The sequence below is a fragment of the Phallusia mammillata genome, chromosome 5, assembly GCF_965637545.1.
Source record: "Phallusia mammillata chromosome 5, kaPhaMamm4.hap1.1, whole genome shotgun sequence".
Taxonomy (NCBI): Eukaryota; Metazoa; Chordata; class Ascidiacea; order Phlebobranchia; family Ascidiidae; genus Phallusia; species Phallusia mammillata.
This window is the reverse complement of record NC_137256.1, coordinates 26,448,789-26,476,140: the sequence shown is the minus strand read 5'-3', so window position 1 is coordinate 26,476,140 and position 27,352 is coordinate 26,448,789. Positions and strand designations below refer to the sequence as shown.

General features: G+C 36.9%; 1 protein-coding gene and 1 pseudogene across 5 annotated transcripts; both read right to left on the bottom strand.

Annotated features, from left to right (window-relative positions):
• Positions 1-881: 881 nt before the first annotated feature.
• On the bottom strand, positions 882-15,489 carry LOC145228584 (zinc finger protein castor homolog 1-like; annotated as a pseudogene). The gene is made up of 29 exons (XR_013860102.1): positions 15,337-15,489; positions 14,718-14,788; positions 14,211-14,308; positions 13,815-13,883; positions 13,528-13,618; positions 13,165-13,329; positions 12,868-13,040; positions 12,320-12,445; positions 11,892-12,043; positions 11,328-11,585; positions 10,802-10,921; positions 10,236-10,383; positions 9,742-9,811; positions 9,418-9,549; positions 8,928-9,050; positions 7,986-8,516; positions 7,518-7,628; positions 7,132-7,219; positions 6,634-6,805; positions 5,901-6,041; positions 5,337-5,464; positions 5,072-5,177; positions 4,731-4,910; positions 4,256-4,358; positions 3,788-3,923; positions 3,389-3,597; positions 2,833-2,958; positions 2,411-2,545; positions 882-2,323 (listed from the first exon to the last, which is right to left on the bottom strand). The product of XR_013860102.1 is annotated as a zinc finger protein castor homolog 1-like (transcript).
• A 594-nt stretch (positions 15,490-16,083) lies between these two features.
• LOC145228596 (uncharacterized) lies at positions 16,084-26,450 on the bottom strand. Of its 4 annotated transcripts, none has more exons than XM_080093714.1 (15): positions 26,296-26,450; positions 25,329-25,397; positions 23,922-24,047; positions 22,799-22,934; positions 21,986-22,121; positions 21,633-21,682; positions 21,309-21,375; positions 20,946-21,063; positions 20,323-20,393; positions 19,830-19,927; positions 19,435-19,503; positions 19,147-19,237; positions 18,793-18,957; positions 16,676-16,848; positions 16,084-16,236 (listed from the first exon to the last, which is right to left on the bottom strand). In XM_080093714.1, the coding sequence occupies exons 3-15, from the start codon at positions 24,019-24,021 to the stop codon at positions 16,107-16,109; spliced, it is 1,404 nt and encodes a 467-aa protein (XP_079949840.1). In that variant the 5' UTR covers positions 24,022-24,047; positions 25,329-25,397; positions 26,296-26,450; the 3' UTR covers positions 16,084-16,106. The 4 variants fall into 4 exon arrangements, with proteins under 4 accessions (XP_079949840.1, XP_079949843.1, XP_079949841.1 ...); XM_080093717.1 differs by having other exon boundaries at positions 21,309-21,372; XM_080093715.1 differs by lacking the exon at positions 26,296-26,450 and adding an exon at positions 25,849-25,910.
• Positions 26,451-27,352: the final 902 nt, after the last annotated feature.

Genomic DNA, 27,352 nt, shown 5'->3' with positions numbered 1-27,352 from the left:
GTTAATAGCACCGAACGGTGTTTTCCCTATTTTGAGAGTATTTTAAGAATCCAATGTCGTCATAATTCTGTGCTCATAGAAATGTTATATGTTTAAAAATCATTACTGTCGAGTTTTGGTTTTAAAAACTTCTTTGTTTTGTCTTTAGGTATTGATATATTTGATAAAATTCAATCTGTATTGTCCATTTTCTAGTTTCTGTTTGATTTAGATTTCTACATACCGTTTTGAAAAACCTATGTTTGAACTAAAGATAGGCTTACGCTTTTTCCTGTTTGAAGCCTAACAATGTTTTTAGTTGCCCGATTTGGAGTGGCTTGTTGCTGAAATGTTCAATTTTCACAGGTTTTGCCTCCTACCTCACCTTTAAATCACGTTCAATCAAAATCGTAAAAATATAACGTTGATCTGATATTTTAAATGTAGGCTTGTATCGCTGCACTTTTTCAGTGCAACTAGCAATTTATGCGATTGACGACAACCACAATTATCGAGTCAAGTTTTCGGTTATTTGAATGATGCTTACAATGTATTAGGTATGTTTTATAAGACAGGCGGTTACCTACAACGGTGGTTGAACCCGAAGTTCTGTTCACCAAATAAAACAGCGTACACGGAAAACACCAGTGCGGTTTCTTAGTTGCCATATTTGACAAACAGTTCTTGATATTAGCTGTATCACCCAATCTATAAATCACTTTACTCAAACCAATTCCCAATCACGCATGCATTTTATTGCCGACCAATATGTTGTTTATGTACATATGCATAGAGAAAATGCACGAATCCAGAATTTGTTCGCTAGACACACAACGATCGAGTCAACTCCCTCTACTAAGAGGCACCAACCAAAGTGAAAACAACGACAACAATCCAAAAAGTACAGCCGCTAAATATTGATATATTATTACTATGGGCACACACGCGATAAAACGTCACACTACACAGTTTGTTACGTCACAGCCAGACGTCATAATGCGAGTACGTCATTAATGTATTACGTAGCACGCAGGGGTTGATGAAGCACTCGAGTCGGATAAAAAAGGATTTATATCTTTGAAGATGGAACACGGTCCATGACGTCACACACATGACGTCATAAACACGTACCTGATCGATGACGTCATATATCGACAAGAACTCAAAAGTTTTTGGTTGAAAAGAATCACAAACAAAAAATACATGCAAGAAAATAGTGATCATAATAAATACAAGGAAATTTCACTTCGTGTTCACAATCGGCGTTTATTCGTTTGCTGACGTCATAAAGGTCATTAGCAGGTGTTCGAACGGTTTTATTGTTCACAGTATGGACACTATGCTGCGCACCTGAGCGACTGTATCGTGATCTCGATTGGTTAAAAATTTGACCAATCACAGAGGTTCCCGCCAAAAACAGGTCCCCAGTAAAAAAAAACAGAAGTACGTGACGAACACAGTTACATGCTGCACACTACAAAAGTACGAAGTAATTAAATAAATAAACAAAAAATGAGCATGGTAGGCAGGATGCCGTTGTAACGTCACACAGAGCATTGTGTTTGACACAACAATGTACAGATTATGGCTTTCAATCGAACACTATGACTTCATAGAAGGATGTTGCGCAAAAAAACAGGCTGCTGTTTATTCGATGCTAAAAACGAGCTGATAAAAGGTTACAGAAGGTCGTTGACCCCGTACAGAAGAGTTCACCGCCGTCGAGGTTACTCGCGGTCAAAAGCATGCTGCATAAAAGCTAAAAGCTGCGGGCTTTTGCATAAACAAGCGCTTTGCGATAAAATACGCAAAGTTTGGGGCAAGATGCCTTGGATAAAAGAATTCGCCACAAAAAGCGGGAGGCAAGTCGCTATAACGTGAAAAGAAACTCGATCCAACAACGATAAAACTCTAACCACCAAACTATAACAAGCGCAAAAATCTTTCACGGGAGAAAAACGATTTAATCTAGGGGAAAAATAAAAACTAGGAAAGTTAGGAAAGTCCAATGCCTGCATGGTAACCGGTCATCACGCTTGTAACCCCGCCCTGGTGATTTTGATTGACAGACAGATTGAGCGAATCAGAGAGGTCCATCGCCACACTAGAGGCTGCGTTTCCTTGCATGAGACTAGGATTAAACTGCTGCGTCACAACGGCAGAAGCATTGAACTGTGGCGATGCTCGTTCATCCGGAACGGGGCTGCTATGAGTGCTCACTCGAGCGTACGACTCTGCGTTGAATTGTGGGTAGACACCGCTTGAGGTTGGGGCGCTAAATGCTGAGTCAGCATGATTCAGCGGAATTCGGGCTTGTGACATGTTGCTGTATTCAATGTCTTGTCTGCGAAAAAAACATCAAAAGTTGCGATATTTTTCTCTAACCGTGCTTGTTTCCATAGCAATATGACGTAACATGGCAATGACGTACCCGGCTTTTGTGCAGACTTGAGCGAGTAGAATTCCTCTCTTATGTTTGTTGGCGTGTTGTTCTATGCCGGACAGACCGACCACCGAATAAGTACAGCCCGGTTGGAGACAGTGAAAGTGGGAAGTATTCCTGTGTCTGTCGGAATTTCAATTATTATTTCACAGTTTCAACGTCATATTATTGTGACGTAATCGACCGCCAACTGATACAATCGACCACAATTAAAGCTGGGATTAAAACCGACCCGATAGGACCATGTTGTGGTATTTTAGAAACATGCTCTTCTGCCAGAAAACTGGTTTCACATGAAACCTTGTAGGTTGAAAAAGTTTTCACCGTTTGCTGTTACTTATCATTTATTAGCTTGATGCTTTCATACAGAATTTCCTCTGGGTTATGACATCACAGATGGTGATTGTTACCTGTATTTGCACGTGTCCCGCATACAATCCTCCTTCCCTCTGAATCTCTCGAAACCGGATTGTTCAAGTGTATCAGCTTTAACGTGTTGACGTCGATGGGTTCCAACTTTCGCACTGTCTGTACACCTGTCAGGTCACAATACAAAGTTTGTTCCAAGCAAAATGAAAATTATAATAAAGACGATTTTAATCCACCATAGCGCTTGTTACAAGGACTTTGCAAGCTTAAAGCGGGTTTCCTAACGAATCTCGTGCAGTCAACCATAGCGCTCGTTGCATTAACGTTTTTACAATTAAAACGGGTTTCTTAACGGGCTTTGTGCAGCCAACCATAGCGCTTGTTACATGCACGACTTTGCAAGCTTAAAGCGGGTTTCTTAACGAGCTTTGTGCAGCCAACCATAGCGCTTGTTACATGCACGACTTTGCAAGCTTAAAGCGGGTTTCCTAACGAGCTTCGTGCAGCGAAACACGACCATAAATTAGAATTCCCCCTAGCCTCTTGCAAATCTAAAGGCTCGTAGGTAGCAAAATATCGACTGCGGAATGAACTCACTTAAACTGGCATCTGAGACAGTGGAAATGTGTGCTGGTGCTTCTGTACTGGCAACCATCTACTTCACAATCCTGTGTTGTCTTGAACCGCTTGAAGTCGTCCCTCACCAACCCGGCCACACGTTCATGATGCTGCTGATGTTTGAACATGTGAGTGCGACCTGTGAATCTGTACATGCATCCGTCCCTCGTGCAGTGATAATGCGAAACCTGCGAGTGGGAAAGAGATTATAACAGGCTTACTTTGCTTTCATCACCAGAAAGGAGGATATATTCTCAATTATCTTTTACCCTCGAATTTTGTCTAGATGACCAATTTTTACCTTCACTACCCACATTTTTCATGTAAGTAAATACTTATTTACATGACACCGATTTCTATGAATGATTTATGACGTACTTTGAACACATGCGGACACTGAGTGTCGCCACAGTTCTCCGAAGACTCGAACCTTCGAAATCCTTCTATGACGTCATTATTGATTCGGAATTTGGCGAACATCGATGGATTCTCGTCGTTCGGTTTCGGAACGAATCTGTTCAACAAAAAATCTTTCACTTTATTTGAGAGTTTCAACTGTTACGTCATAACTTACTAATATGACGACATGATCACAAATAGTGATGTAAAACTTATCAAAATATTTTGATTTTTTTTTATATTCTGGGAAATCCTAGCTAAGGTTTTTGAAAAAATGAAACGGAAAAAAAATTTGATTGACTTTTTAACAAGAAAAAAGTTTTTTTTGAAACTTTTTGCTCGCTTGATAGTCAACTTTTTTCCTGATATTTAAACTTTTTGCATCAAAACGAAATCGGCGGGAAAAGTTCAGGTTGCGAAACAAGTCAGTGAGAAACGTTTCCTCACCTGTTGACAACTTCCGGGTCAGAAAAATGAAACGAACTCCCCTCCTCTTCCGGTATCTTCTCAGGGGAATCACCGTTTGTCGACGGCATGTCGTTCGAGAATTCTAAAATTCCGTTCAAACAGTTTTGTTTAAATCAGAAAACACAAGAGAATATGTTGGAATGGAACAAAACGTTTCAACTGTATTTCTGTCATAAATTTAATTAGATAAACTAAGACCTAATGCGAAAACGGTACTAAAAAGGTAGGATAAGAGCAAGGTTCACCACAATACTTTAATTGCTTGGTACCAATGGTTCGCCTGGTGCTTCTTGGGCGTTTTCGTTCAAATATTTTTAATCAGCTAAAAGTGCTGGCTACAATATACACGGACATTAAAAGTAGCTTGGTCAAAACAAAACTGCCAGAGAAATCGTGTGTGGAGAATATATTGTGTTGCTGTTTTCCATAGAAAACTTATCGCTCCAATACTCACTCGAGTTGGATTCGTTGCTGTTTGAATCGGTGTCGGGATAATTTGCTCGTAAATCCAGCACGCCCTCATCCGACGAAAGATCGTTGTTTTCAAGTTGGGCAGGAAGTGAGGTCGAGTGAAGACTCGTCACAGGTCGGGGGGAGCCCATATCTCCGCTAGTTGGCGCCAAAGATTGTCTCCCTGTAAGTGAAATGTTAGTGGTGAGCGAGATCGCCTGTCCTTACTTGCGCAACTACGTTATTAATTTGTTCTTTTCTTTGCCTGAAGTGGAACGTTTCAGTTAATATTGTTTTTGGAGATAAATTTTGCCTTTTTGGATAAAAAAAAGTTCAACCCCGAACCTTTCGATATTTGCTCCAACATCGCTAGCTGAGGTCGGCTCAACTCATGCATGAAATTCGACGGTTTCTGTAGAAACGACGATGACGACACTGATGACGCAGTCGCCTGTGAAGAAAAAATGTCACTGAAGTAATATTTTAAACTTTTAAGGTTTTTGTGATGGAACTTTTGTATTCGTATGAAACAAAATCAGACGCCGTTTTATGTTGTTGAATTTTTCGTGATAATTTTCAGGCAAAGATTTTCGATTTCTTTCGTCAGTACCTGGCTCGTATCCATGGCAACGCCCGGACGCTGCTCGATCTCGTCCGCTTCGTCCACTATTAGCGGTAGAGAGTCGTCGCCGGAATCGACGTTGCTGTGGTCGATGTCAGTCGTGTCTGACGTCATATCTGCAATAATACGACAAAAATTCAAACTATTTTCGTTTCGTTTGACTATAATTGCCGGTTTTTGTTACGATAATGTTTTGCGTTTGTTTGTGCAAGATCATGATGTTTTACAGTATTGTTTCTTTCTGGAAAATACCGAACAAGCGTTTCGTCCACATGGTTGCATAATTAACAAATTTTGTCGTTCAACTGGTGTGATGCTGAACAAAATACTAGTTATTGTTTCGAGAACTTGTATTTTTGCTGACGCTTCGCCCACCAGAACGGTAGGGCTTCATTAGAGCAATAAATGAAATATTGCGAGCACACGTTTTTGTATGTTTTTGTACGTGTGTGTGTATGTGTGTATGCATAAGTACACAGTGTTTCCATGTTCTGATTAAACGTGTTGTTGTTGTTGTATGTTTCTGCACAATTGTTTATTTCTGTGTCTCACCCATTCCGTTGTAACTCCTCCCCAACATTCTGCGCAGATGTTTTCTCACGTGAGTCGACATCTGATGTTTATATTGGAAAGCAAAAGCACAACCGGCTCTTATGCAGTGATAATGACTGAACAATCCGTTGTACTTGCAATCTACGAAACAAATATGTACAGTTTGCTAAAATAAAATACTTTTCAAACAAAATATATCGCTTAGGTATATATTGTGTCTAAGTATCGGAGTGTGGTAAAAACCAAAAACAAATAGTTAACCACGTAACTTAAAAAAATATGTACAGTTTACTAAAAGCAAATATTTTCCAAACTAAATATATCTTCTTATATATGTATTGAGTATTAGAACGTTGTGAAACCAAAAACACAATTTGAGATAGCTAACGAATTGTTTTATCTCTTGAAGACAACCAAAAGGTGTAGTTTAATTGTTACAATTATTGTAACAAGGTTCCAACCACACTAAGCAATAAGGAAAGATTTTCGCCGTTTTATTTTGCAAAATTGGAACATTTAAAAGAATAATTTAATCTCTTGAAGACAAACAAAAGGTTAATTGAGGTTCAATTGATGAAAAGGAAATGTTTTTGCCGTTTTATTTTCCAAGGTTGCAGCATTTGAAAAGTTAATAATGAATTAAACTATTAAAATTATTAAAATACGGTCCCAATCATTAAAGGGAACATTTTCGCTGTTTAGTTTTGCAAATTTACACCACATAAAAACCCACCATATCTTCCGCATTGCTCCTTCTTTGTGTAATATTTAAATCCGCTCGCCTCTCTTCTAGCAATCTTCTCATGTTTCTTCATGTGCCACGGAAGCTTCGACGTTCCTATGGTAACGAACTGACAACCGGGTTTCAAGCAGTGGTAATGTCCCCTCAACCGAAACTCGCAACTCTGAATAAAATTTCGTGGTAAGTCGACTCGCTGGAATTTCACTAACAGCGTCGACAATGTTTTAAAGCTCTTAGACTTGTATAGATCACAGTACGCCAGGCCCATTGAAGGCGCCATACCGAATCAGCCGGTCACCAAGCATTCACCACCACATGGCAAGGCGTAGGCTGCAAAAGTCTAGCCTTAGGTGTGTAAAACGGGTCACATATTTAGTAATTGGGCCCGAAAACATGAGGATAAAAGTCGATGAAACAGCAGCTTAGCACTAGCACATAGTTTCAATTTGATGGATTTATTAAATACAGAAACACGCAACATTAGTTTACCGGGTTGGGACACATCTTCTTCACTGTGTAGCTTCGAAAACATTCTTTTGCCGCTTTTGCATAAGCTTCCAAACTGTCGTGGGCTTGTCTGGATGAAAACAAACAAGTGTCAGGAAAATGATTTGTTTTAATTTCAATCTTTGCACGCCATACGCTTGTGTTACATGTGACGTCATAAACTAAAAACAACGACATCATAAACTATGGTTTTTCGCTGTAGCGAAATACTCCTGTGGACCAACAAGGCAAATAACCTGGCGTTGTTTTGAGTATGTTATGCGACCGTTGTATTGGTGTGCGTGTATTGACAGTATGTTATAGCAGCAGAAGCAATCAATGTAGAACATTCACGTGTTGATCACATTACAGCATGATACATAACATACCTGTGCGTTTGAGCTTTGCCGAGCGACTTGCAAACGTATCTGCACCGGTTCAGAGTGCAGTGCCAGTGATTCTGCATCATATATTTGCAATCACGACGCATACACGTCATTCTGGTGAAGAAATAAACACAGAATTGTTATTTTGTTGATCCTAAGACCGAGCTCATGCGGTATAAGACGCTTTAACAAAACTTGTGTTAAGCCTAAACTCAAGATTACTCGAAATAATTAGATGTGGAATGAATTTGGATAAGTAACTCAAGTAAACGGGTGTAACTGATGTGGCCCTTCATATCACTGATGATGGCATGAGCATTTGCCAAAACATTTGAACAATAAAGCATGTCGCTTTTTATGCATATTTGGGAATTACATTTTCACTAGGTGTTTAAAAAGAAACAAAAAGGCCACAAGGGGAGTTTTAAGCAGCTTTAAATTGTTGCGAATCTGATCGAATTCCAAACTTACCCAGGTCGGATGTGGATGAAACCTTCCTCATCGCTTCCTCCCATCTTCTTCATCAAATCCAAGTGTCCTCCCAAGCCACTAGAGGGACCCTGTGAGACGGACATCGCTTGTGACATGAGAGTGGGGTTCTGCAGCATCATATAAGCCCCAGTCGAGCGGGGTTCGGGGTTCAAAGTCGGGTAAACGAGCTTTTTTTCGGCCACCATCCGCGATATGTACTTGTACACTGGATGGTCGGCATAACTCGCCATGTTTACCGGGGGAGGGGCGCTCACACTCGGGTAATCCCCACCGCTGTTGTTGTTGCCGTTGTCATGGTTACCCATGTCACGTGACTGGTCGAACTGTGCACGACTGAGCACGATGTTCCGCTGGGTGTCGCCCTCGCCGCGCGGCAAATGACCGCTAGACGGGGTTGTAACTCGACTGGGGGAGCGAGGTCGGGGAGGTTCGTCCTGGGCGGGAAATACCGGGGAGAATTGGCGCGCGATTGGTTGTTCGAAACCGGATTGTTCCAGTTTTTCGTGAAATCTGTGAAGAAAAATATATATGTTTGCAACTAAATTGTTTGAGAACAGTTTTTTGACATATTTCCCGTGGATGAAACGTTTAAGCCGAAGTTTTTGTTAAAAAGTCGATCAATGTCGGCTTAAGCTTAACACTGTCGCTATGGTTACCAACAATAGTTGTGGGAAAATCTAGTTGAGGAACAGAAATTATTGTACAATAAAAACTTTTGATATGACAATCACATTATAGATAATCTACAAAAATTAAATCAATTTTAATACCGGTTGCGATTTCTTCTAGCTTTCATCAAAATTCCTATTTGTGTAAAAAGAGCAACTTCCAAATTAGTATTTTTCAGCCTCAAATGAAGTTTTACAAAACTGTTGTGTTTATCAATAAATTGTAAAAAAGAGGTTTTGCTGGACAACTTACGTGGTGTGAGTTAGCACGAGATGTTTTTCAGTGAACACAGCACAACAATCCTCTACAGCACAGTGAAAATGATGACACGAACCGAATACACAGTTGGCGACGTTGCATTCATCAGGGCCGAGTCTGTGTGAAAATAAACATTTTATTTGCAAACCACAAGTTGCGTGTTTTCATTTTCTGCTTTTTGTGCAAATTGAAGCAGAAATATTCAGGGGACACCAGATTTTTTTTAACCTAAATTATCTGTTATTCGCAACTTTTTACGTTTTTTCATTTTTATTTCAACATAGTACACGTGATAACATTTACTTGATTTTAAGTTTGGTTAAAAAAATCGTCACATAGACAGTCATTATGAAAACGATTTTTTGAAACATCTTCATTGAGACACCGCCTTAACTACGGACATTTTTCTATGTGCGCGTTTAAAGACAAAATCTTTGTCAAACAAGTCTGAAGAAAAAATGAATTATGCTAATTAGGTGCTTACCCTCGGAAAAACTGGAGCACCGCTTTTGAGGGTTTGTCAGATTGGTGACCTAGCGGTTTCGCTCCAGTGCCCACCACGTTCTGCTTGACTGCTTTCTTGCTCGTAATGACTTTCACTCTTGTATGTTGAAGTCTAAAAATAGATAAATTTCTGTGATGGGTATTTTATGATTTTTGTGTTTATGCCGCTTTATAAGAAATTTGTATTTCTCGATATGCCGTTATCATATTGAAGGCGTCTCATACAACACGTCAAAACGTCGTTATGCATTCACATTGTGGTTTAATACTGGCAATTTTCAATATATTTTATAGCGAATGTTACCTCCATTTGATCGTTATATGCCGGTGGTAGAATGTACGGGTTGATATTTCCCCGAGATACAACTTCATCACTGGAAAACAAAAGTATCTATTAGTTTAGCTTGTGGAAACAAAAAAACATAGGTCAATTAACAATTGGACAAAAAAGTATTTCCAAATTCAGTAAAATACACAATTAGGTGCAGAAGTAATAGTTAGAAGAAAAGAATGTTTCAACCGAAAAAATCACCCAAAAAGGTTTAAAGTTGACAATTTAAACCAATGATTCTCAACTGCTTTTGAGGCCACATCTGGCTCACAACTACTTATTTTGCGGCTCGCAGCAGACCTCAGAAAACAACCAACGATTTCTAATTTAGCTAATAATCCTAAGTGATTTTTTGAGGTCTTATTTTTTGCGGCTCCCTGCACACCTAAAAAACTTCTATTTGGTCCTGACCATAAAAAAGGTTGAGAACCACTGATTTAGAACCGCAAGAGCGAAAGAAAACTCACCGTGGAGTTGACGACATGTCGGGTTTCATTTCACCGCTGGATGGCAGCAGAGGAGATGCAGATGTGGATGGGATAAAAGATGAAGGAACTGGAGGATTAGAAGATTCAGCTTTTGGGGTGAAACCCGATAAAGTGTGGGGCAGGGCGGCTGAAAACGAGAATCAAAAATATAATGTGAGATTTATGCCAGGGCTCTTCACTCCATACACTACGTTTTTTTAAACAATTATTTTACAAGTTGTTATCACAGATGATGGCATGAGCATTTGCCGAACGTTTAAACGTTTTAAAAAAGCATGTCGCTTTTTACGTTTATTTGGACCGTTGAATTCGCCAAACTTATGAATAGATCCGGCCAATGTATACATAAAAAGCGACATGCTTTATTATTCAAACGTTTCGGCAAATGCTCATGCCATCATCAGTGATTTGAAGCGCCACATCTACTTGGGTTGTTATATTTGCCATTAAACTTATGAACAGATCCGTGTAATGTGTTTCACAGTGGTTTATATTTCCCGCAAGTTACAGTGCAAAGTAGTGTAAGAAGTAAAACGAAAACCCACCAGTTGCTACAGTTGTTGGAATTGAGGCTAAAACTTTTCTTGCCGCTTCCTGCAACATGGAAGAATCAAACTTTGCACTTCCACCTGATCTCGACTCGAGAACCAGCGAAGGAACCGGACCTGAAAAGTGGAAAGTTGAGAATAATATATCCGGGTCGGTAGAGCTTGCCACAAAAAACTGTTCCTAATGTTATCAAGTATGTAAAAGCATAGAGCCAATAAATGATAAGCTGCAGACAGTACACGCTGGTTTGACCTATAAGGTCTCACAAACTGGAGTGCCGTTAGATGGCTAACAAGTCAATATGGCCGATCTCTCGTCACCAGCTGCACTGATGAGAACTTAAGGTCGAAACAGTGTGAACTGTCAGCTTATCAAGTAGGCTATTGAACAAAACAGATGAAAAAGTAAATTTAACGAATATTACGTTTTTCAGGAAAAACTTTCTAAAAGTCCTCTTTTCAAATGTGAACAAGATTTCAGTGACGAAAAAGTTTCATAGAAAGCAAGAAAAAGAAATCTCACGGTTGAGTAATCGCGACGCGCCGTAGGGGTAAATAAAAGATGGCATCAAAACTTGGGTTGGGGGGTTTCCCCTGACACCCAGATAGGACGGGGGTCGTCCAAAGGTCACGGGGGCTTGTTGATGTCTCACTAAGGACTGCTGCACCACCGCTGGAGGGAGGTGTGGAGCGCACGGAGCAGATGTAGGAGGACGGGAGGAGCAAGAGGAGGAAAGAGAAGTGAGAGTGGGAGGAGGAGGAAGAAGCTCTGGAGAGGTTGCTATGGCGACAAGATAAACGGAAGATGAATAAATTAGAAAAGGTTTTTGGCACAAAAGTTTCGAAAATTAGTAAAGAAAAGAACCATCAGAAAAAAATGTACAAAGAGAGAAGAAAAGCTTTGCAATGAAAAAAAATTAACTAAGTTATGTGCAAAGTACTTAGAAAAGAGTTTTGTGCACCAAGAAAAGGTTTTTGTCACAAACTGTTTTGATAGGAAAGATGAAAAACAAAGATTTGCGCGGAAAAAATGATCTTTGTAATATTTCTCATGTAAAACAAAACGTTCCGAAGTATTTTTTCTTACTTGAGCTTAGACTGTCGGATCCCATAAGATCTTGTCGGTCGTGTTTCCTCTTGTGCGACACCATCTGGCTGGTTGACGTGAATGAAAAGCCGCAATTATTCCGCAAACAGTGGAAATGGTTTGCTGTGCGGTTCCAAGCACATGTCGGAAATCTAAAACAAAAGTTTGGACTAAAAATTTAGTGTTTTTCATATATGTTACTTGTTTTTGGTCAAGGGCTCTAAACAACATTTCTTAGGGAGGATAAACAAGTGAATTGAAATTTAAAACATCAATCTTTGAATACATAAGCTATTGCTGCCAGGCATAATATCAAGTATATAGAGCTTTCTGGCAAATGTATTTTTATTCCGACGGACGATATATTTAGTTCAAACAACTTTTCAAACAATTCTCCTTGATTTAATCCTTACTATTTTACGACTTACTGGCAAGCTTCATTCTTGTAAAACTTCTTGAATCCCTGTCTGGTGTACGCGTCATCTCTGGTGTGGTAAGCTTTATGTTTCTCGATGTCACATTTGTTCTTGAAAGTGAAATTGCAACTGGGACGACTGGGGGATAAAACGATGGTTCATCAAGTTGTCCAAATCAATCAGTTTAAACATACAGGCTTTTATGGTGACAATAATACATTAATTTGCAACATGCTGACTCAGCAATTATTGTCACCGTAAACGGCCTCTGTTGCGCCACCTAGCGGAAATTCCCAAACCTGGTAACTGTGAGTACTTCTACCCCAGAAAACTTGACCAGTAACATAGAAATTCTACTTTTATGTCCACAAAAACGCACTTTTAATGAGTTTCAGAAAACTAATATCTTGCACAGGACTTTCAATGCAAGTCCGCCACTACTTATATTTTGAAAGTGGAAGCGCGCGAGTGTATTTTAAGGTACAAGTAAATAAGTGCACACGGCCGTGGGATGTCGGCCTTTTTGAAATAATAAACTAAAACACCAGCTTGAAACTCACGTGCAATGGAAGTGGGTTGTTCGTTGGTTGACAAACGGACAATCTGACATTCCACATGATTCCGTTGCTCGATATCTCTCAAATCCATTGCTCACAAACTGTTGGTTCTTCTTGTGGAAATTTTCGTGCGTCATCACATCAGAAGTGCTAGTGTAGACTTTCGTGCAGCTTGTCTGTTAACAAATTGGTGTTTCAATGTTTGTTAGATAAGCACCTGTCGTGGGTTCGAATCCCACCGCAGGTTAGGTTTTTCTAGCGCGATTTCGTTACAAAATGCAAGTGATGAGTTGAACTTACATGCAAGCAGTGGTAGTGGGTGCTTTTCCCGTTCAAATGGCAGTTGCCAAATTGTCTCGAGCAATCGTCTGTTGGTGCGAATCTCATGAAGCCATGAGCTAATGAGTTATCTCTCTTCTTATGCATGTTGTAATGACGAATCACATCCGACTTGTTGGTGAAGCGCTGGATAGATATGTTTAAAAAAGATTTTGAAAATTCAGCAATTTTGAATTTTTAGGGTCACAAACGTTAAGAATAGGAAAATAAGACGCTGTACAATTATGAAAAAAGGTTTTATAAGAACTTAGCAAGTCGTATAAACAATGCCCACTTACAGGGATTAAGCTGCTTTATATATTATTGTAATGTTAAGTGGATTACCTGAAAGTTACAATCACTATCAGTGCAGTGGTAATGATCTCTGTTGATATGAGGACATGATGCCTGCATGCAAGGATGCTTCGATGTATACCTGGGAATATATAAGACTGTTTTAATGCTCTTCTGGGGTGAAAAATATTCTCTGATAATAGTAGAATCGTAGAACGACCGACACAGGAAAATATTATTTTACGTTTAAAAATACAAAAAAATATTTGCTTCACTTATTATCCGCGTAAAACTGAGAGAAAACAAGTCTTTTCAACAGATGCAAAAAAGCATCTTACTTTGAAATATATTTGTCAAATACATCCTCATCAAAGTTGGTTGGATCCAGAGTACCTTTTTTGATTGAACTAAAAAAATGTAAAAAAAACAAAATTAAATATATAAGCTATTGCTGCCAGGTGTAATATCAAGTTTACAGAGCTCTTCTGGTAAATTGTATTTTTATTCCGAAGTTTCGACGTCCTATACAGGTCGCCTTCATCAGGGTGAATAACACTGAATGCGCGTTGCACTGTACTACGGCATGTATAGGACGTCGAAACGTCGAAATAAAAATACATTTGCCAGAATAGCTCTATAAACAAATTTAAATGTTGATGAAAAATATTTCTCAGTCTAAATATACGTCAATGATAATGTAGCCTGGAAGAAACAGAAACAAACAAGTTACACACCCGACTCCACTTGATACAGTTCCAGCTGTTATTGTGTCGATCGAGTCGGCATTCTCACTATACTTCACACTAGGTGGCACACAAGAGCTGGACGAGACCTGAAATAATAATAAGTGTTACAGTGATATAGATCAGGTCCTGTAAAGGTTATGACGGGCCGCTATGTGTAATTTTGTCAGCATTAGATGATAAACTAAGACTGTGAAATTTACTGGACAAGTTATTGAGTAGTTTTAACAGTTATGTTTGTATTTACACGTTTTTTTAATTTAAACGTGTTAATGAAAAATGTTAATGAAAGATTTAACAGTTCACCAAAATGAGTTAAACTGTTTTTGTATAGCTGGCATTCATGTTTTTAGCAAAAAACCACTCTTAAAATATGTGTCTTGCGTTCCTAAGTTACATAATATCATACATTTACTTCAGTACACACATATATATATATATATTGCTAAAAAACATGTATTAAAACATATGTTCAGTAACAGTAACATATATGCTTACCTGAGAAATAGCTGATGATCTTTTGAATATTTTCTGCAGAAGTTCCGCTTTTGAGTTGGCTGAAGCATGTTCTAAAAATGTTTCAACATAAATCAGTGTTAAAATGAGTTTTGTCGTTAGTTGAAGTTGAATTACAACTTCCGCAAGTTAAGTACTGAACCACTTCCTTTAAACACAAGGCCTCTTTTTTCAGTGAACTAACATAATAAAAAATTATCATTTTTCCTCTACTTCTGTCATGTAATGCGCTTATGGTAGCTCGTAAGCCAAAGTAAATGGGTTATTTCATTCAATTTTTAGTCTAATACAAGTCAATTGTTGTCAACAAGTAACATTTTTTTTTAGATATTCATGAAGTACTAGTGTTGATAAATCAGTAATGTTTCGATGCCAGAATTAGTCTACACCACTTTTCCAACTGCTCACCCTCAGACAACATAGTTTATTCAAACAGATTTTCTAAAACAGCTTCGGTAGCGATGGTCAAAATAACATACATGATGTTAGAAGGCAAAATATTGTGTGAAGTACTGTATTCTTCATTGAGTAACTTTTTTACAAGTAAACATCATAAATTTGCTCGGTATCTTTGAATTTCTCTTATTTAGAAGTTACACACCTGCATTGCTTGAAACGATTGAAGCCATGAAGGCTGCAGCAACTGCTGGAGGTAGACTGGCTGAAGAAAATGGTTTGAGGGGAGGGATTTGATTTGAAGATGTTGGTGGTGTGACAGCCTGTAACATACAAACTTTATCAACAAACAAAATATCAAGCACCAATTTCAGGTTTGCAATGGCACACAAATGAAGATTTACACCATTAAAATACTTTACAGTTTACAGAAACAACAACAGGATTATACAAAGCTTTAAATTAAATCTGATCAGCAAAATGCAGGTGTCAAACATTTCGATGTTTCACATTTAATGTACTGAAGTCTATATTTTATCTAACAATGCCTAAACAGTGTAACTAAACTTTTAGTTATACTGAGTAAAATCAAACAGTAAAATGGGTGCAATTTCAATGCGTATACATCCACTCTTTTCAACACTTACATTTGATAAACAGTAAACAATAAAAACATACCTGGACTAAAAATTTAGTGTTTTTCATATATGTTACTTGTTTTTGGTCAAGGGCTCTAAACAACATTTCTTAGGGAGGATAAACAAGTGAATTGAAATTTAAAACATCAATCTTTGAATATATAAGCTTTTGATGCCAGGCTTAATATCAAGTTTATAGAGCTCTTCTGGCAAATGTATTTTTATTCCGACGTTTCGACGTCCTATACCTTCATCAGGAAAAAAAAGGCAACGATATATTTAGTTCAAACAACTTTTCAAACAATTCTCCTTGATTTAATCCTTACTATTTTACGACTTACTGGCAAGCTTCGTTCTTGTAAAACTTCTTGAATCCCTGTCTGGTGTACGCGTCATCTCTGGTGTGGTAAGCTTTATGTTTCTCGATGTCACATTTGTTCTTGAAAGTGAAATTGCAACTGGGACGACTGGGGGATAAAACGATGGTTCAACAAGTTGTCCAAATCAATCAGTTTAAACATATAGGCTTTTATGGTGACAATAATACATTAATTTGAAACATGCTGACTCAGCAATTATTGTCACCGTAAACGGCCTGTTCTCTGTTGCGCCACCTAGCGGAAATTCTCCAACCTGGTAACTGTGAGTTCTTACGTAAGTAGCTCTACCCCAGAAAACTTGACCAGTAACATAGAAACTCTACTTTTATGTCCACAAAAACGCACTTTTAATGAGTTTCAGAAAACTAATATCTTGCACAGGACTTTCAATGCAAGTCCGCCACTACTTATATTTTGAAAGTGGAAGCGCGCGAGTGTATTTTAAGGTACAAGTAAATAAGTGCACACGGCCGTGGGATGTCGGCCTTTTTAAAACAATAACCTAAAACACCAGCTTGAAACTCACGTGCAATGGAAGTGGGTTGTTCGTTGGTTGACAAACGGACAATCTGACATTCCACATGATTCCGTGGCTCGATATCTCTCAAATCCATTGCTCACAAACTGTTGGTTCTTCTTGTGGAAATTTTCGTGCGTCATCACATCAGAAGTGCTAGTGTAGACTTTCGTGCAGCTTGTCTGTTCACAAATTCATTTATTGTTTGTTTTTTTCTATGATGGAATAAATTCACGCACTCTAGCACCATCTGGTGACACGCCGTGTTTGAAAACATTGAAAAAGTTGATTATAGAGGTTATCACAAAATGGAACAAAAATGCTAACTTTAGTAAAACTAGAAGGGTGGCTTAGCACATATTGCCCTTGCATATACACTATAGCATATTTTAAAACATAAATATATTTCCTATGCTTATTTTGTATTGGGTCCCATATTAGCCATTGTCTTTTATAACTTTAGTCGTTTCTGCAGGCAAAAACTCATGGGTCCCCACACATGTAAAGTTGAAAATAATGCAAAACCATGAAAAAGTCGGGTGATGTAAGGTAAAACACAGTGATCGGCACTGGGCTTAAATAATAATACTATGTAGAATACAAGCTATAAAATTAGATTCACCCCAGATATTGTTTGAAGCATGTCCTATTTAACGTTTTAAAAAACTGACCCATTTTAGGGGGCTAGTAGGGTAACTAATTGGGTTCGACACACAAACTAACAAATATATAAAAACCACAATGACTCAATCAATAGTACTGCAAAATTTCAGCCCAATCCGCCAACATTTAAAATTTTGACCACTAGAGGCGCAACAACCGTTAATGTTTCTGACGTCATAGGGCTGTTAACAAGCCCCTAACTGCCATGGCGCAAAAACGACCACCAAGCAACCCACCAATGAGCAACATACAACTGGTTGCCCTTGTAACACTATTGCTCCATAAAAATCTTTCATTTGTGGTGCCCAGTAACATACAAATACGTTTTACACTTTAGGGGCTTGTGGGGTAAATGTTAGGACTACAGGGTTGAACGCAACAATCGACACATATAAATGGCATACTATACAAGAAATCCAAATTTCAGCCAATTCTGACACTGTATAAAAACTCACCCATTTTAGGGGGCTAACGGGGTAAATAACGGGGTTATCAACAAAACAAAGTGGGATGCACATCTACATAACTATATCTACCATCTGTGTAAATTTCAGCCAAATCCATCAAACATTTGATGGTAAAACGAGTCGGACAAACTTCGGGGTAAAAACACCCATTTTAGGGGGCGAGCGGGGTAAATACTGGGGTTATCAACAAAAACAAAGTGGGATGCACATCTACATAACTACATCTACCATCTGTGTAAATTTCAGCCAAATCCATCAAACATTTGATGGAAAAACGAGTCGGACAAACTTCGGGGGAAAAATACCCATTTTAGGGGGCTAGCGGGGTAAATACTGGGGTTATCAACAAAAACAAAGTGGGATGCACATCTACATAACTACATCTACCATCTGTGTAAATTTCATCCAAATCCATCAAGGATTTGATGGAAAAACGAGTCGGACAAACTTTGGGTAGAAGAAAAAATAAGAAAAAAAAACAAAAAAACAAACATTTTGAGTAAAATCAATATGTGGGGACCCATAATTATCATAGTACACAAGGCCCATTGACGGCGTTATACCAAATCAAACCGGTCTCCCAAGCATTCCCATGTGGCAAGAGGGTAGACTAGAAAAAGCTAGCCTGCGGTGGGATTCGAATCCACGATAGGAGTCTTTCCAAGACTCGCGATAGAAGATCTACCAACTGAGCTACACAGGCTCAGTGAAGAACCCGTCGAAAGTTGAACCACAAGCACCGTTGCCTGCCTTGTATGCTGCACATGTCAGCTTCGTAATAGGGCATCGCCAGATTGACCAATAACCACAGCAACAAAAGCGCAAAATTATTGTTGATTTTCGTTTAACAGAAATAGTTTCTGCTTAAAATTGGTAAAATTGACACTTTTTAGATTTTTGAAGGTTCTCGCAATGCCTTGGACAGTTTTAGGTACCTGACGCAATAAACTTGAATCGCAAATTCGTTACAAAATGCGAGTAATGAGTTAAACTTACATGCAAGCAATGGTAGTGGGTGCTTTTCCCGTTCAAGTGGCAGTTACCAAATTGTCTCGAGCAATCGTCTGTTGGTGCGAATCTCATGAAGCCATGAGCTAATGAGTTATCTCTCTTCTTATGCATGTTGTAATGACGAATCACATCCGACTTGTTGGTGAAGCGCTGGATAGATATGTTTGAAAAAGATCAGCAATTTTGAATTTTTAGGGTCACAAACGTTAAGAATAGGTAAATAAGACGCTATACATTTACGGAAAACGGTTCTATAAGAACTTAGCAAGTCGTATGAACAATGCCCACTTGCAGGGGATTAAACTGTTTTTTATGTTATTGTAATGTTAAGTGTATTACCTGAAAGTTACAATCACTATCAGTGCAGTGGTAATGATCTCTGTTGATATGAGGACAAGATGCTTGCATGCAAGGGTGCTTTGATGTGTACCTGGAAATATATAAGACTGTTTTAATGCTCTGCTGGGGTGAAAAATATTACAAAGATCATAGTAGAATCGTAGAACGACCGACACAGGAAAATATTATTTTTCGTTTAAAAATACAAAAAAATATTCGCTTCACTTATTATCCGCGTAAAACTGAGAGAAAACAAGTCTTTTCAACAGATGCAAAAAAGCATCTTACTTTGAAATATATTTGTCAAATACATCCTCGTCAAAGTTGGTTGGATCCAGAGTACCTTTTTTGATTGAACTAAAAAAATGTAAAAAAACAAAATTAAATATATAAGTTATTGTTGCCAGGCATAATATCAAGTTTATAGAGCTCTTCTGGCAAATTGTATTTTTATTCCGAAGTTTCGACGTCCTATACAGGTCGTCTTCATCAGGGTAAATAACACTGAATGCGCGTTGCACTGTACTACGGCATGTATAGGACGTCGAAACGTCGAACTAAAAATACATTTGCCAGAATAGCTCTATAAACAAATTTAAATGTTGATGAAAAATATTTCTCAGCCTAAATATATGTCAATGATAATGTAGCCTGGAAGAAACAGAAACAGACAAGTTACACACCCGACTCCGCTTGATACAGTTCCAGCTGTTATTGTGTCGATCGAGTCGGCATTCTCACTATACTTCACACTAGGTGGCACAAAAGAGCTGGACGAGACCTGAAATAATTATAAGTGTTACAGTGATATAGATCAGGTCCTGTAAAGGTTATGACGGGCCGCTATGTGTAATTTTGTCAGCATTAGATGATAAACTAAGACTGTGAAATTTACTGGACAAGTTATTGAGTAGTTTTATCAGTTCTGTTTGTATTTACACATTTTTTTAATTTAAACGTATGTTAATGAAAGATTTAACAGTTCACCAAAATGAGTTAAACTGTTTTTGTATAGCTGGCATTTATGTTTTTAGTAAAACCACTCTTAAAATATGTGTCTTGCGTTCCTAAGTTACACAATATCATACATTTACTTCAGTACACACATATATATATATATTGCTAAAAAAACATGTATTAAAACACATGTTCAGTAACAGTAACATATATGATTACCTGAGAAATAGCTGATGATCTTTTGAATATTTTCTGCAGAAGTTCCGCTTTAGAGTTAGCTGAAGCATGTTCTAAAATGTTTTAACATAAATCAGTGTTAAAATGAGTTTTGTCGTTAGTTGAAGTTGAATTACAACTTCCGCAAGTTAAGTACTGAACCACTTCCTTTAAACACAAGGCCTATTTTTTTAGTAAACTAACATAATAAAAAATTATCATTTTTCCTCTACTTCTGTCATGTAATGCGCTGATGGTAGCTCGTAAGCCAAAGTAAATGGGTTATTTCATTCAATTTTTAGTCTAATACAAGTCAATTGTTGTCAACAAGTAACAATTTTTTTTTAGATATTCATGAAGTACTAGTGTTGATAAATCAGTAATGTTTCGATGCCAGAATTAGTCTACACCACTTTTCCAACTGCACACCCTCAGACAACATAGGTTATTCAAACAGATTTTCTAAAACAGCTTAGTCAGCGATGGTCAAAATAACATACATGATGTTAAAAGGCAAAATATTGTGTGAAGTACCAGCTGTATTCTTTATTGAGTAACTTTTTTACAAGTAAACATCATAAATTTGCCCGGTTTTTTTGAATTTCTCTTATTTACAAGTTACACACCTGCATTGCTTGAAACTATTGAAGCCATGAAGGCTGCAGCAACTGCTGGAGGTAGACTGACTGAAGAAAATGGTTTGAGGGGTGGGATTTGATTTGAAGATGTTGGTGGTGTGGAGGCCTGCAACATACAAACTTTATCAACCAACAAAATATCTAGCACCCAACATTTTGGGTTTGAAATGACACACAAATTTGGAACATACTAATTAAAATACTTTACAGTTTACAGAAGCAACAACATGATTATGCAAAGCTTTGAATTAAATCTGAGCAGCAAAAAGCAGGCGTCAAACATTTTGATGTCCTGACATTTGTTGTACTAAAGTCTATATCTCTTACATTTGATAAGCAGTAAAAACATACCTGGTATGCTGCAGAATCAACATTTGTATTATGCCATGAAGTAGTAGGGTTCCAAGTTGCATTGCTACTAAAAAATGTAAAAAAATCTCATATTAATCTGCTAACAAAATGCTGAGTATCTCTTCGTTTTTGAAAAGCTCCAATTGCTATTTCAAATGTTTTTGTTGGATTAGGTTTAATTTTAATGTTAGCAACAACATTGTCTGTATTCGAAGCAAGGAAATAATATCTGCTTCACAAAACAAATTTCTTGCCCAAAAAGGTTTCAACTTAAGAATTTTTAAAAAAAATCAATCAAATTTGATTGTTATATTTATTTTCTACCTTGTGTTGTGAGTGTCTTGAGAAGTTTCATGTTCAGAAGAAGATTGAATCTGAAAATTAAATTCGTTTGTTAAACTCAAAATAAACATTATACCTTGATTGCGAAAATGGTTTTTGTGACAAAGTTTCCTTTATAATACGGAAAACATGTAGAATTGAACACCATATTTTATGAGGGTTAAAATTTGTGTTTACCAAACTTCACATTTATATTTATCATGCAAGAACTTTTTGCCCAAAAATTAGTATTTAACAGTATATTGGACAAAATCATCAGGAAGCTCACCAGAAAAACAATAATAAGTAGTGGATCTCAAAATAACTGAAGTGATTTTGCAAAAGTTGGTACTTACAGTTGATTCTGGTTTGTTGCTGGTCATAGTTTTCATTTGTCTAATAGCGATCAAGTCTTGATGAGTTAATCCTGCTTCAGTCATTGCTTCAATCAGAGGAGTTTGCTGACCAAGAAGTTCCATGAATCTTCTGTATCTAAATTAGACATATTGGGTTTAGTTAAGATGCAATTTGAGTTGATACTTGATTTCACAAGATGTGCTGTGTTTCAAAATTACACAAAAGTTTGAAAATGGTTTTGATACAGTCATTTCTTGTCTCATATTCATTATTCTTGTCATCTATTTCAAATAGTTGGCTTTTTGGTTCTTGCTAAGCAATAATCATTATGTGTTCGCCCATAAGTGAAGCATAATGTTATCAATGAACAAGTTTACTTTTTAACCAAACTAAACTAATTAATCCATCAAATATTGTTTTCAGGCTGAAATATAAATTGGACTTAGAGAAATTGACAGCATAAACTACATAAATACACGGCACATATTTTGTATTACTATCAGCCTGTAAGCAGTGACCCCTTTTCTATAAACTGCCAATAAGATTAAACAGCAATTTTGTAATTCTTTTGTGAATTTAATCCCACGAGCAAATTCCAATGCATTATGCGAGCAATAATTTTAATGAAAAGAATTATGTTAGAATATCACATATACAAGTAATTCTAGGGTGTGTAAGAGTAAACTTGGTATAAGCGTTCACTTATTCACAGAATTCAGTTTAAAATTAGGCAAGAAATGTGTTTGTCTTTATTAGCCTATAGCTTTATTATATTTCAGCTATTTTTTACCCCACGTTTTTAAGAAACTTACTTTTCCATTCTGATATGAATGCTGTTATCCACATCCATCTCATTTCCATCACTCATGTTGCCTGCTGCTGCTTGTGATGCTTGTGGTTCATGGTCAACTTCACTGTCATGTTCATTACATTGTGATAAACTGTCCTCTGCAAAAACAATACAAAATTTAAATAAAAACAATAAGCTTAACTTTAACATAAAAAACTGCTGTTAATTGAAAAAATGAAATACAAAGTGGAAATTTTTTTGGACTTAAATGGTTTGAGGGTATAGTGATATTGATAGCAGAAAAACAGAACTAAATGGACATTAATATACAGCTTTGCCAGTTATACATAATGCTTATGGCAGTAATTTGCTTCTGGACAGCAATTTCCTCAAATTTGTTTTCTGCACAATGTCAATAATGTTCGATATTTTGCTTGTTTTATCCCAAGGTTGTCATTTTACAGTTTAGTACATGCTTGCTTTTATAAAACATTAAATTTAAATAAAATATAGTTGTTATAGTTTAAAGGTTGTTGCATGGTTTAATAATAGGCCCAAAATAGGGCAACAAAAATTAAACCTTCACATTATGGCAAGGAGCATCTTGTGGCTTATTCACTTGCCAGCAGACAGCCGCTCCTTAGAGCAGGGAAACAAACTTTTAGAGTTTTATAAAAATGTTTGACGGCTACTTCCTAACTTCAAGCTTCCAAAACGTGAGTTCGTTTATCGCTTGTGTGTTGAAAACCCACACACCCCACAAAGGAAGCCAAGTATTTGGTGGAAGATTAGAACAACACAAAATCACACGGGCTGATTAACAAAATAAATGATTCATTTCCAGGGCAAAAGATTAATGATGGTCTGTTCTCAGCTTTGTGTGATTTCATGTCGCCAATTGGACAACACACAAATAACAACTGTTTTTTTAAGGTTTTTTTTCCCTTTTATTAACAACAATATTAAACAAGGAATAGGGATGCGATTAAATGTTCCTAAAAGGTCATATTAATTATGACATAATTATATTTATAATTATATTCTAATGTAATGATTATCATTTTTTTGTGCCAATAAAACTTTTATAAACTCCAATAAAACAAATAATGTGTTTGTGAATCTAAAAAGCAGAACAAAAATGTTACCTTCATCAGTTTTTTGTCGCTTCACGGACAAATCAAGACAGGGCTTCACTTTCGGGTTAGGGATTTCACCGTCAGATGTGTTGTTTTCAAAATCTCGCATTCTTTTTCGCTCGGAACGATCATCATCTGTAAAACAGTGTTAGAGATAAAACAACAAATATTGAAGCATGTTTTCTTGTATATGATGCAGAATAAAACTTGGTTTAGCCTATATGATAGCATTTTAAATGATCGGTATATGGTAAAAAAAATGATTGGTATATGGTAAAAAAATAATTGGTTTATGGTAAAAAAAATGATTGGTATATGGTAGAAAAAATAATTGGTATATGGTAAAAAAAATGATTGGTATATGGTAGAAAAAATGATTGGTATATGGTAAAAAAATAATTGGTTTATGGTAAAAAAAATGATTGGTATATGGTAAAAAAATAATTGGTTGATGGTAAAAAAAATAATTGGTATATGGTAAGAAATTATTTGTCCCAAGTCCAAAATGACAAGTATAATTCTAAAGCCATGACTATTTAATAGCAGTTTGTTAACGACAGAAGTAAAGTCAGTATTTGGTGCACAACTTTATCAAAACCAATATGTATTGGATCTAATATGACATCACAATGCCCTCTTAGTTGACTTCCTACTTTTTGCACTCAAAATATTTTCTTTGCTATCTTGAGCAAATTTAAATGAGGCAACTGAAAAAACTGAAGATTGAAATAAATGAGGAACAAAAGATGCACTAAGTACAATGGGCCCCATTGTTTAACCAAATATCAGTTTGTTTGTTTTTAAAGATTTTAATTAAGTTTTGAAAATTAATTTGCGTGGTTTGGCAACAGACGAAAAGTCATTCATTGTTGTGAATATACCCTTAAAAATATCACCACAGTAGCTGAAACCAACAGATTGAAATGAAGTTAAATATTTCTAAGACTGGTTTGATTTCATAGAAAACTAGATGAAGTTGTATTGAAAAATATTTCAGCGCTAAATTGATTCATTGAGATGATTTCTGTTGCACAATCGGAGGATTTTGACGTTGGGTTGATTTTGACATATAATTTCCTCATATTTTAACACAACTGTAAAGCAAACGCTTTTCTCAGCATTTTACCCCGCTTGAATCATTTCATTGTTGAAAAACAAGCTACAACTGAGATAAACAAAAATTTTTACAAAAAAATTTACAAACAAAGTTACAAAAATTACACAATGGTTCATACAACTGTGACTTTTGAAACATTTTAAATCAAATCTCTCTGAAAGAGATTTTTACTCTGAAATCAACATTTATAATCAGTTTGTTTATTTAAACAGTGTTTCAAAATTGATTGTGTTCATTAGAGGGGAAATCTTACACAGAAATTGTTCATTAAGTTGTACACCAAGCATTTCATGCATTACCTTGTTTACTTGCTGAACTTTCAATCCCTTCATCATCACTAAAACCCTGTGGTTGTAGAATGTAGACCCCTGGGAAAAGAACAAAAGTTCAGAGTGGGTTGAAATGCATTGCTATACGTTAGGGCACCGACTAAAATGGGGCGGAAAATCTTCATAAACATGTTTTTAAAGCAGACGAAGAATTATATTTTAGCTTCAGCTTAAAGACCAACCACAAATTACTAGTTTTTAGGCTGTAATACCAAAGACCACAAAACACTAGAAAACTAATGATGCAAAATGTTTGGGTTTTAAACAATTTTCAAATACTAATGACAGATTTGCTTAATATGTTGGTATTTAACCTATTTGACATGTATGTGACATTTAACAAAATATCTCAGAAATCCTTGTAGGTATTGAGAAAGGTAAGAATTAATCCAAATAGGTTAAATAACTTTCACCCATTTCGCTTGTGTTTGATATTTCATGTGTCATCAGATATATAATATCTGTTACAAATTGTTTTGCAAACACATACCAGAAATTTAGATCAGGCGTGTGCGATCTGTGGCCTGTTGATAATAGGTTGTGCAGCCCACAGAGAAGCTTGGATTTAAAATGTACTAGCAAACAAGTCCAATAGTTATATATTTTTGGGGCTAGAATGAAAAGCGAAATTTAATTGTAGTTAACTCAATTTAGGTATTTTTGGTATGCAACAAAGTAAAATCACCTTGTGATATATAAAAGGTGCGGCCTACCACTTAAAATTGGTAATTGTATTTGACCCCACAGTGACAAAGGTTGCACATCCCTGGTTTAGATAATTGCATACAATATGTTTTTTGAAAATATAAATTACTTGGCAATGACCTTTAAAATCAAGTGTGGACAATTTTGACCCACTTGTTTAACATGCAGGTTAAGTAGAAAAACATAAGCATATCCGTTTTTGTAAAGCTGAAAAACATGGTAAATTGTTTACCTCAAAACAGTGTCAGAAAGTTGAGATGGCTTCACATAAGTAATAAATCCATATGTGTAGAGCAGAGACATTTGGCTTAATCCACGATCTATCCAACATGGTAGAGTTGTTGCAATATACATGAGGATCAGTTAAAACTATCCTATTTTTTTGTTTAATGGGTAGCTGTGGAAAAAACAAAATAAGTAACAATTATTTAATACAAACAGAAAAGGTAAATAAATCATTTTGTTTCACATCATTTTTCGATGTTTACTTAATGTGCTGTTTTCTGAAATACAGTTCACTGAACCAGTCGCAACCGATGCGGATTAATTCGTCTTCAAGTTTATTGTTGGCGAATAATGGTAAGAGACTTTTCACGGGTAATCCCCAAATTTTGCCGCCCAAATAAAATAATCTTGCACAGGCAATTGTCTTTCTGTGATATCATAATAAGGCAAATATTTAATGCCTGATACTTCAAAACTAAGGTCAAAAATGATGTACAATAAAAAGTAGTAGGCAATTTATTTTCGTAAAAAGATATTTTCGACGTCGACGATGCGCGCCTAAACCAAAAACTATTGTCATCATCAGTGAAAATGTAATGCACAAGTGGAAACAAGCGCGTTTATATTCACCCAGACGATCGGAAACCACACATTTTGTGACCATGCGCCTCCCCTTTATAGGAACCACGGATTTGTGAAACCCACGATACTCGATGTGGAACTACGGGTTATCCACAAACCGACAAAAATTGGCAGTTTCTTTTCTATCAAGGACCGCCCTTGCAACAACCTCCGCTGCAGTGTTGTTTACAGGCTGACGTGTTCGTGTGGGTCCTCATATATTGGTGAGACGCAGCGAAACTTAATAACTCGAATAAAAGAGCACCAGACCAACGAAAAATCGGAAGTGTGTAGGCATCTCCAGACTAACCCTATGCAACTTCACAGAACCAGAAATATTGGACGCAACGTCGGATCGGATTCGTTTGTTTATTCTGGAGTCGATTCTTATCCAGCAACATGCACCGGGGCTGAACGTGGACACAACTTCGATGCCCCTGCGG

Excerpts from the sequence above, each read along its gene's own strand:
- LOC145228596 (XM_080093714.1), bottom strand. The coding sequence starts at position 24,021 with ATGCGAGATTTTGAAAACAACACATCTGACGGTGAAATCCCTAACCCG. Across the intron at positions 21,064-21,308 it reads TTGATTCTGCAGCATACCAG|GCCTCCACACCACCAACATC; the intron begins GTATGTTTTTAC and ends TGTATGTTGCAG. Across the intron at positions 20,394-20,945 it reads AATAGTTTCAAGCAATGCAG|AACATGCTTCAGCTAACTCT; the intron begins GTGTGTAACTTG and ends AAAACATTTTAG.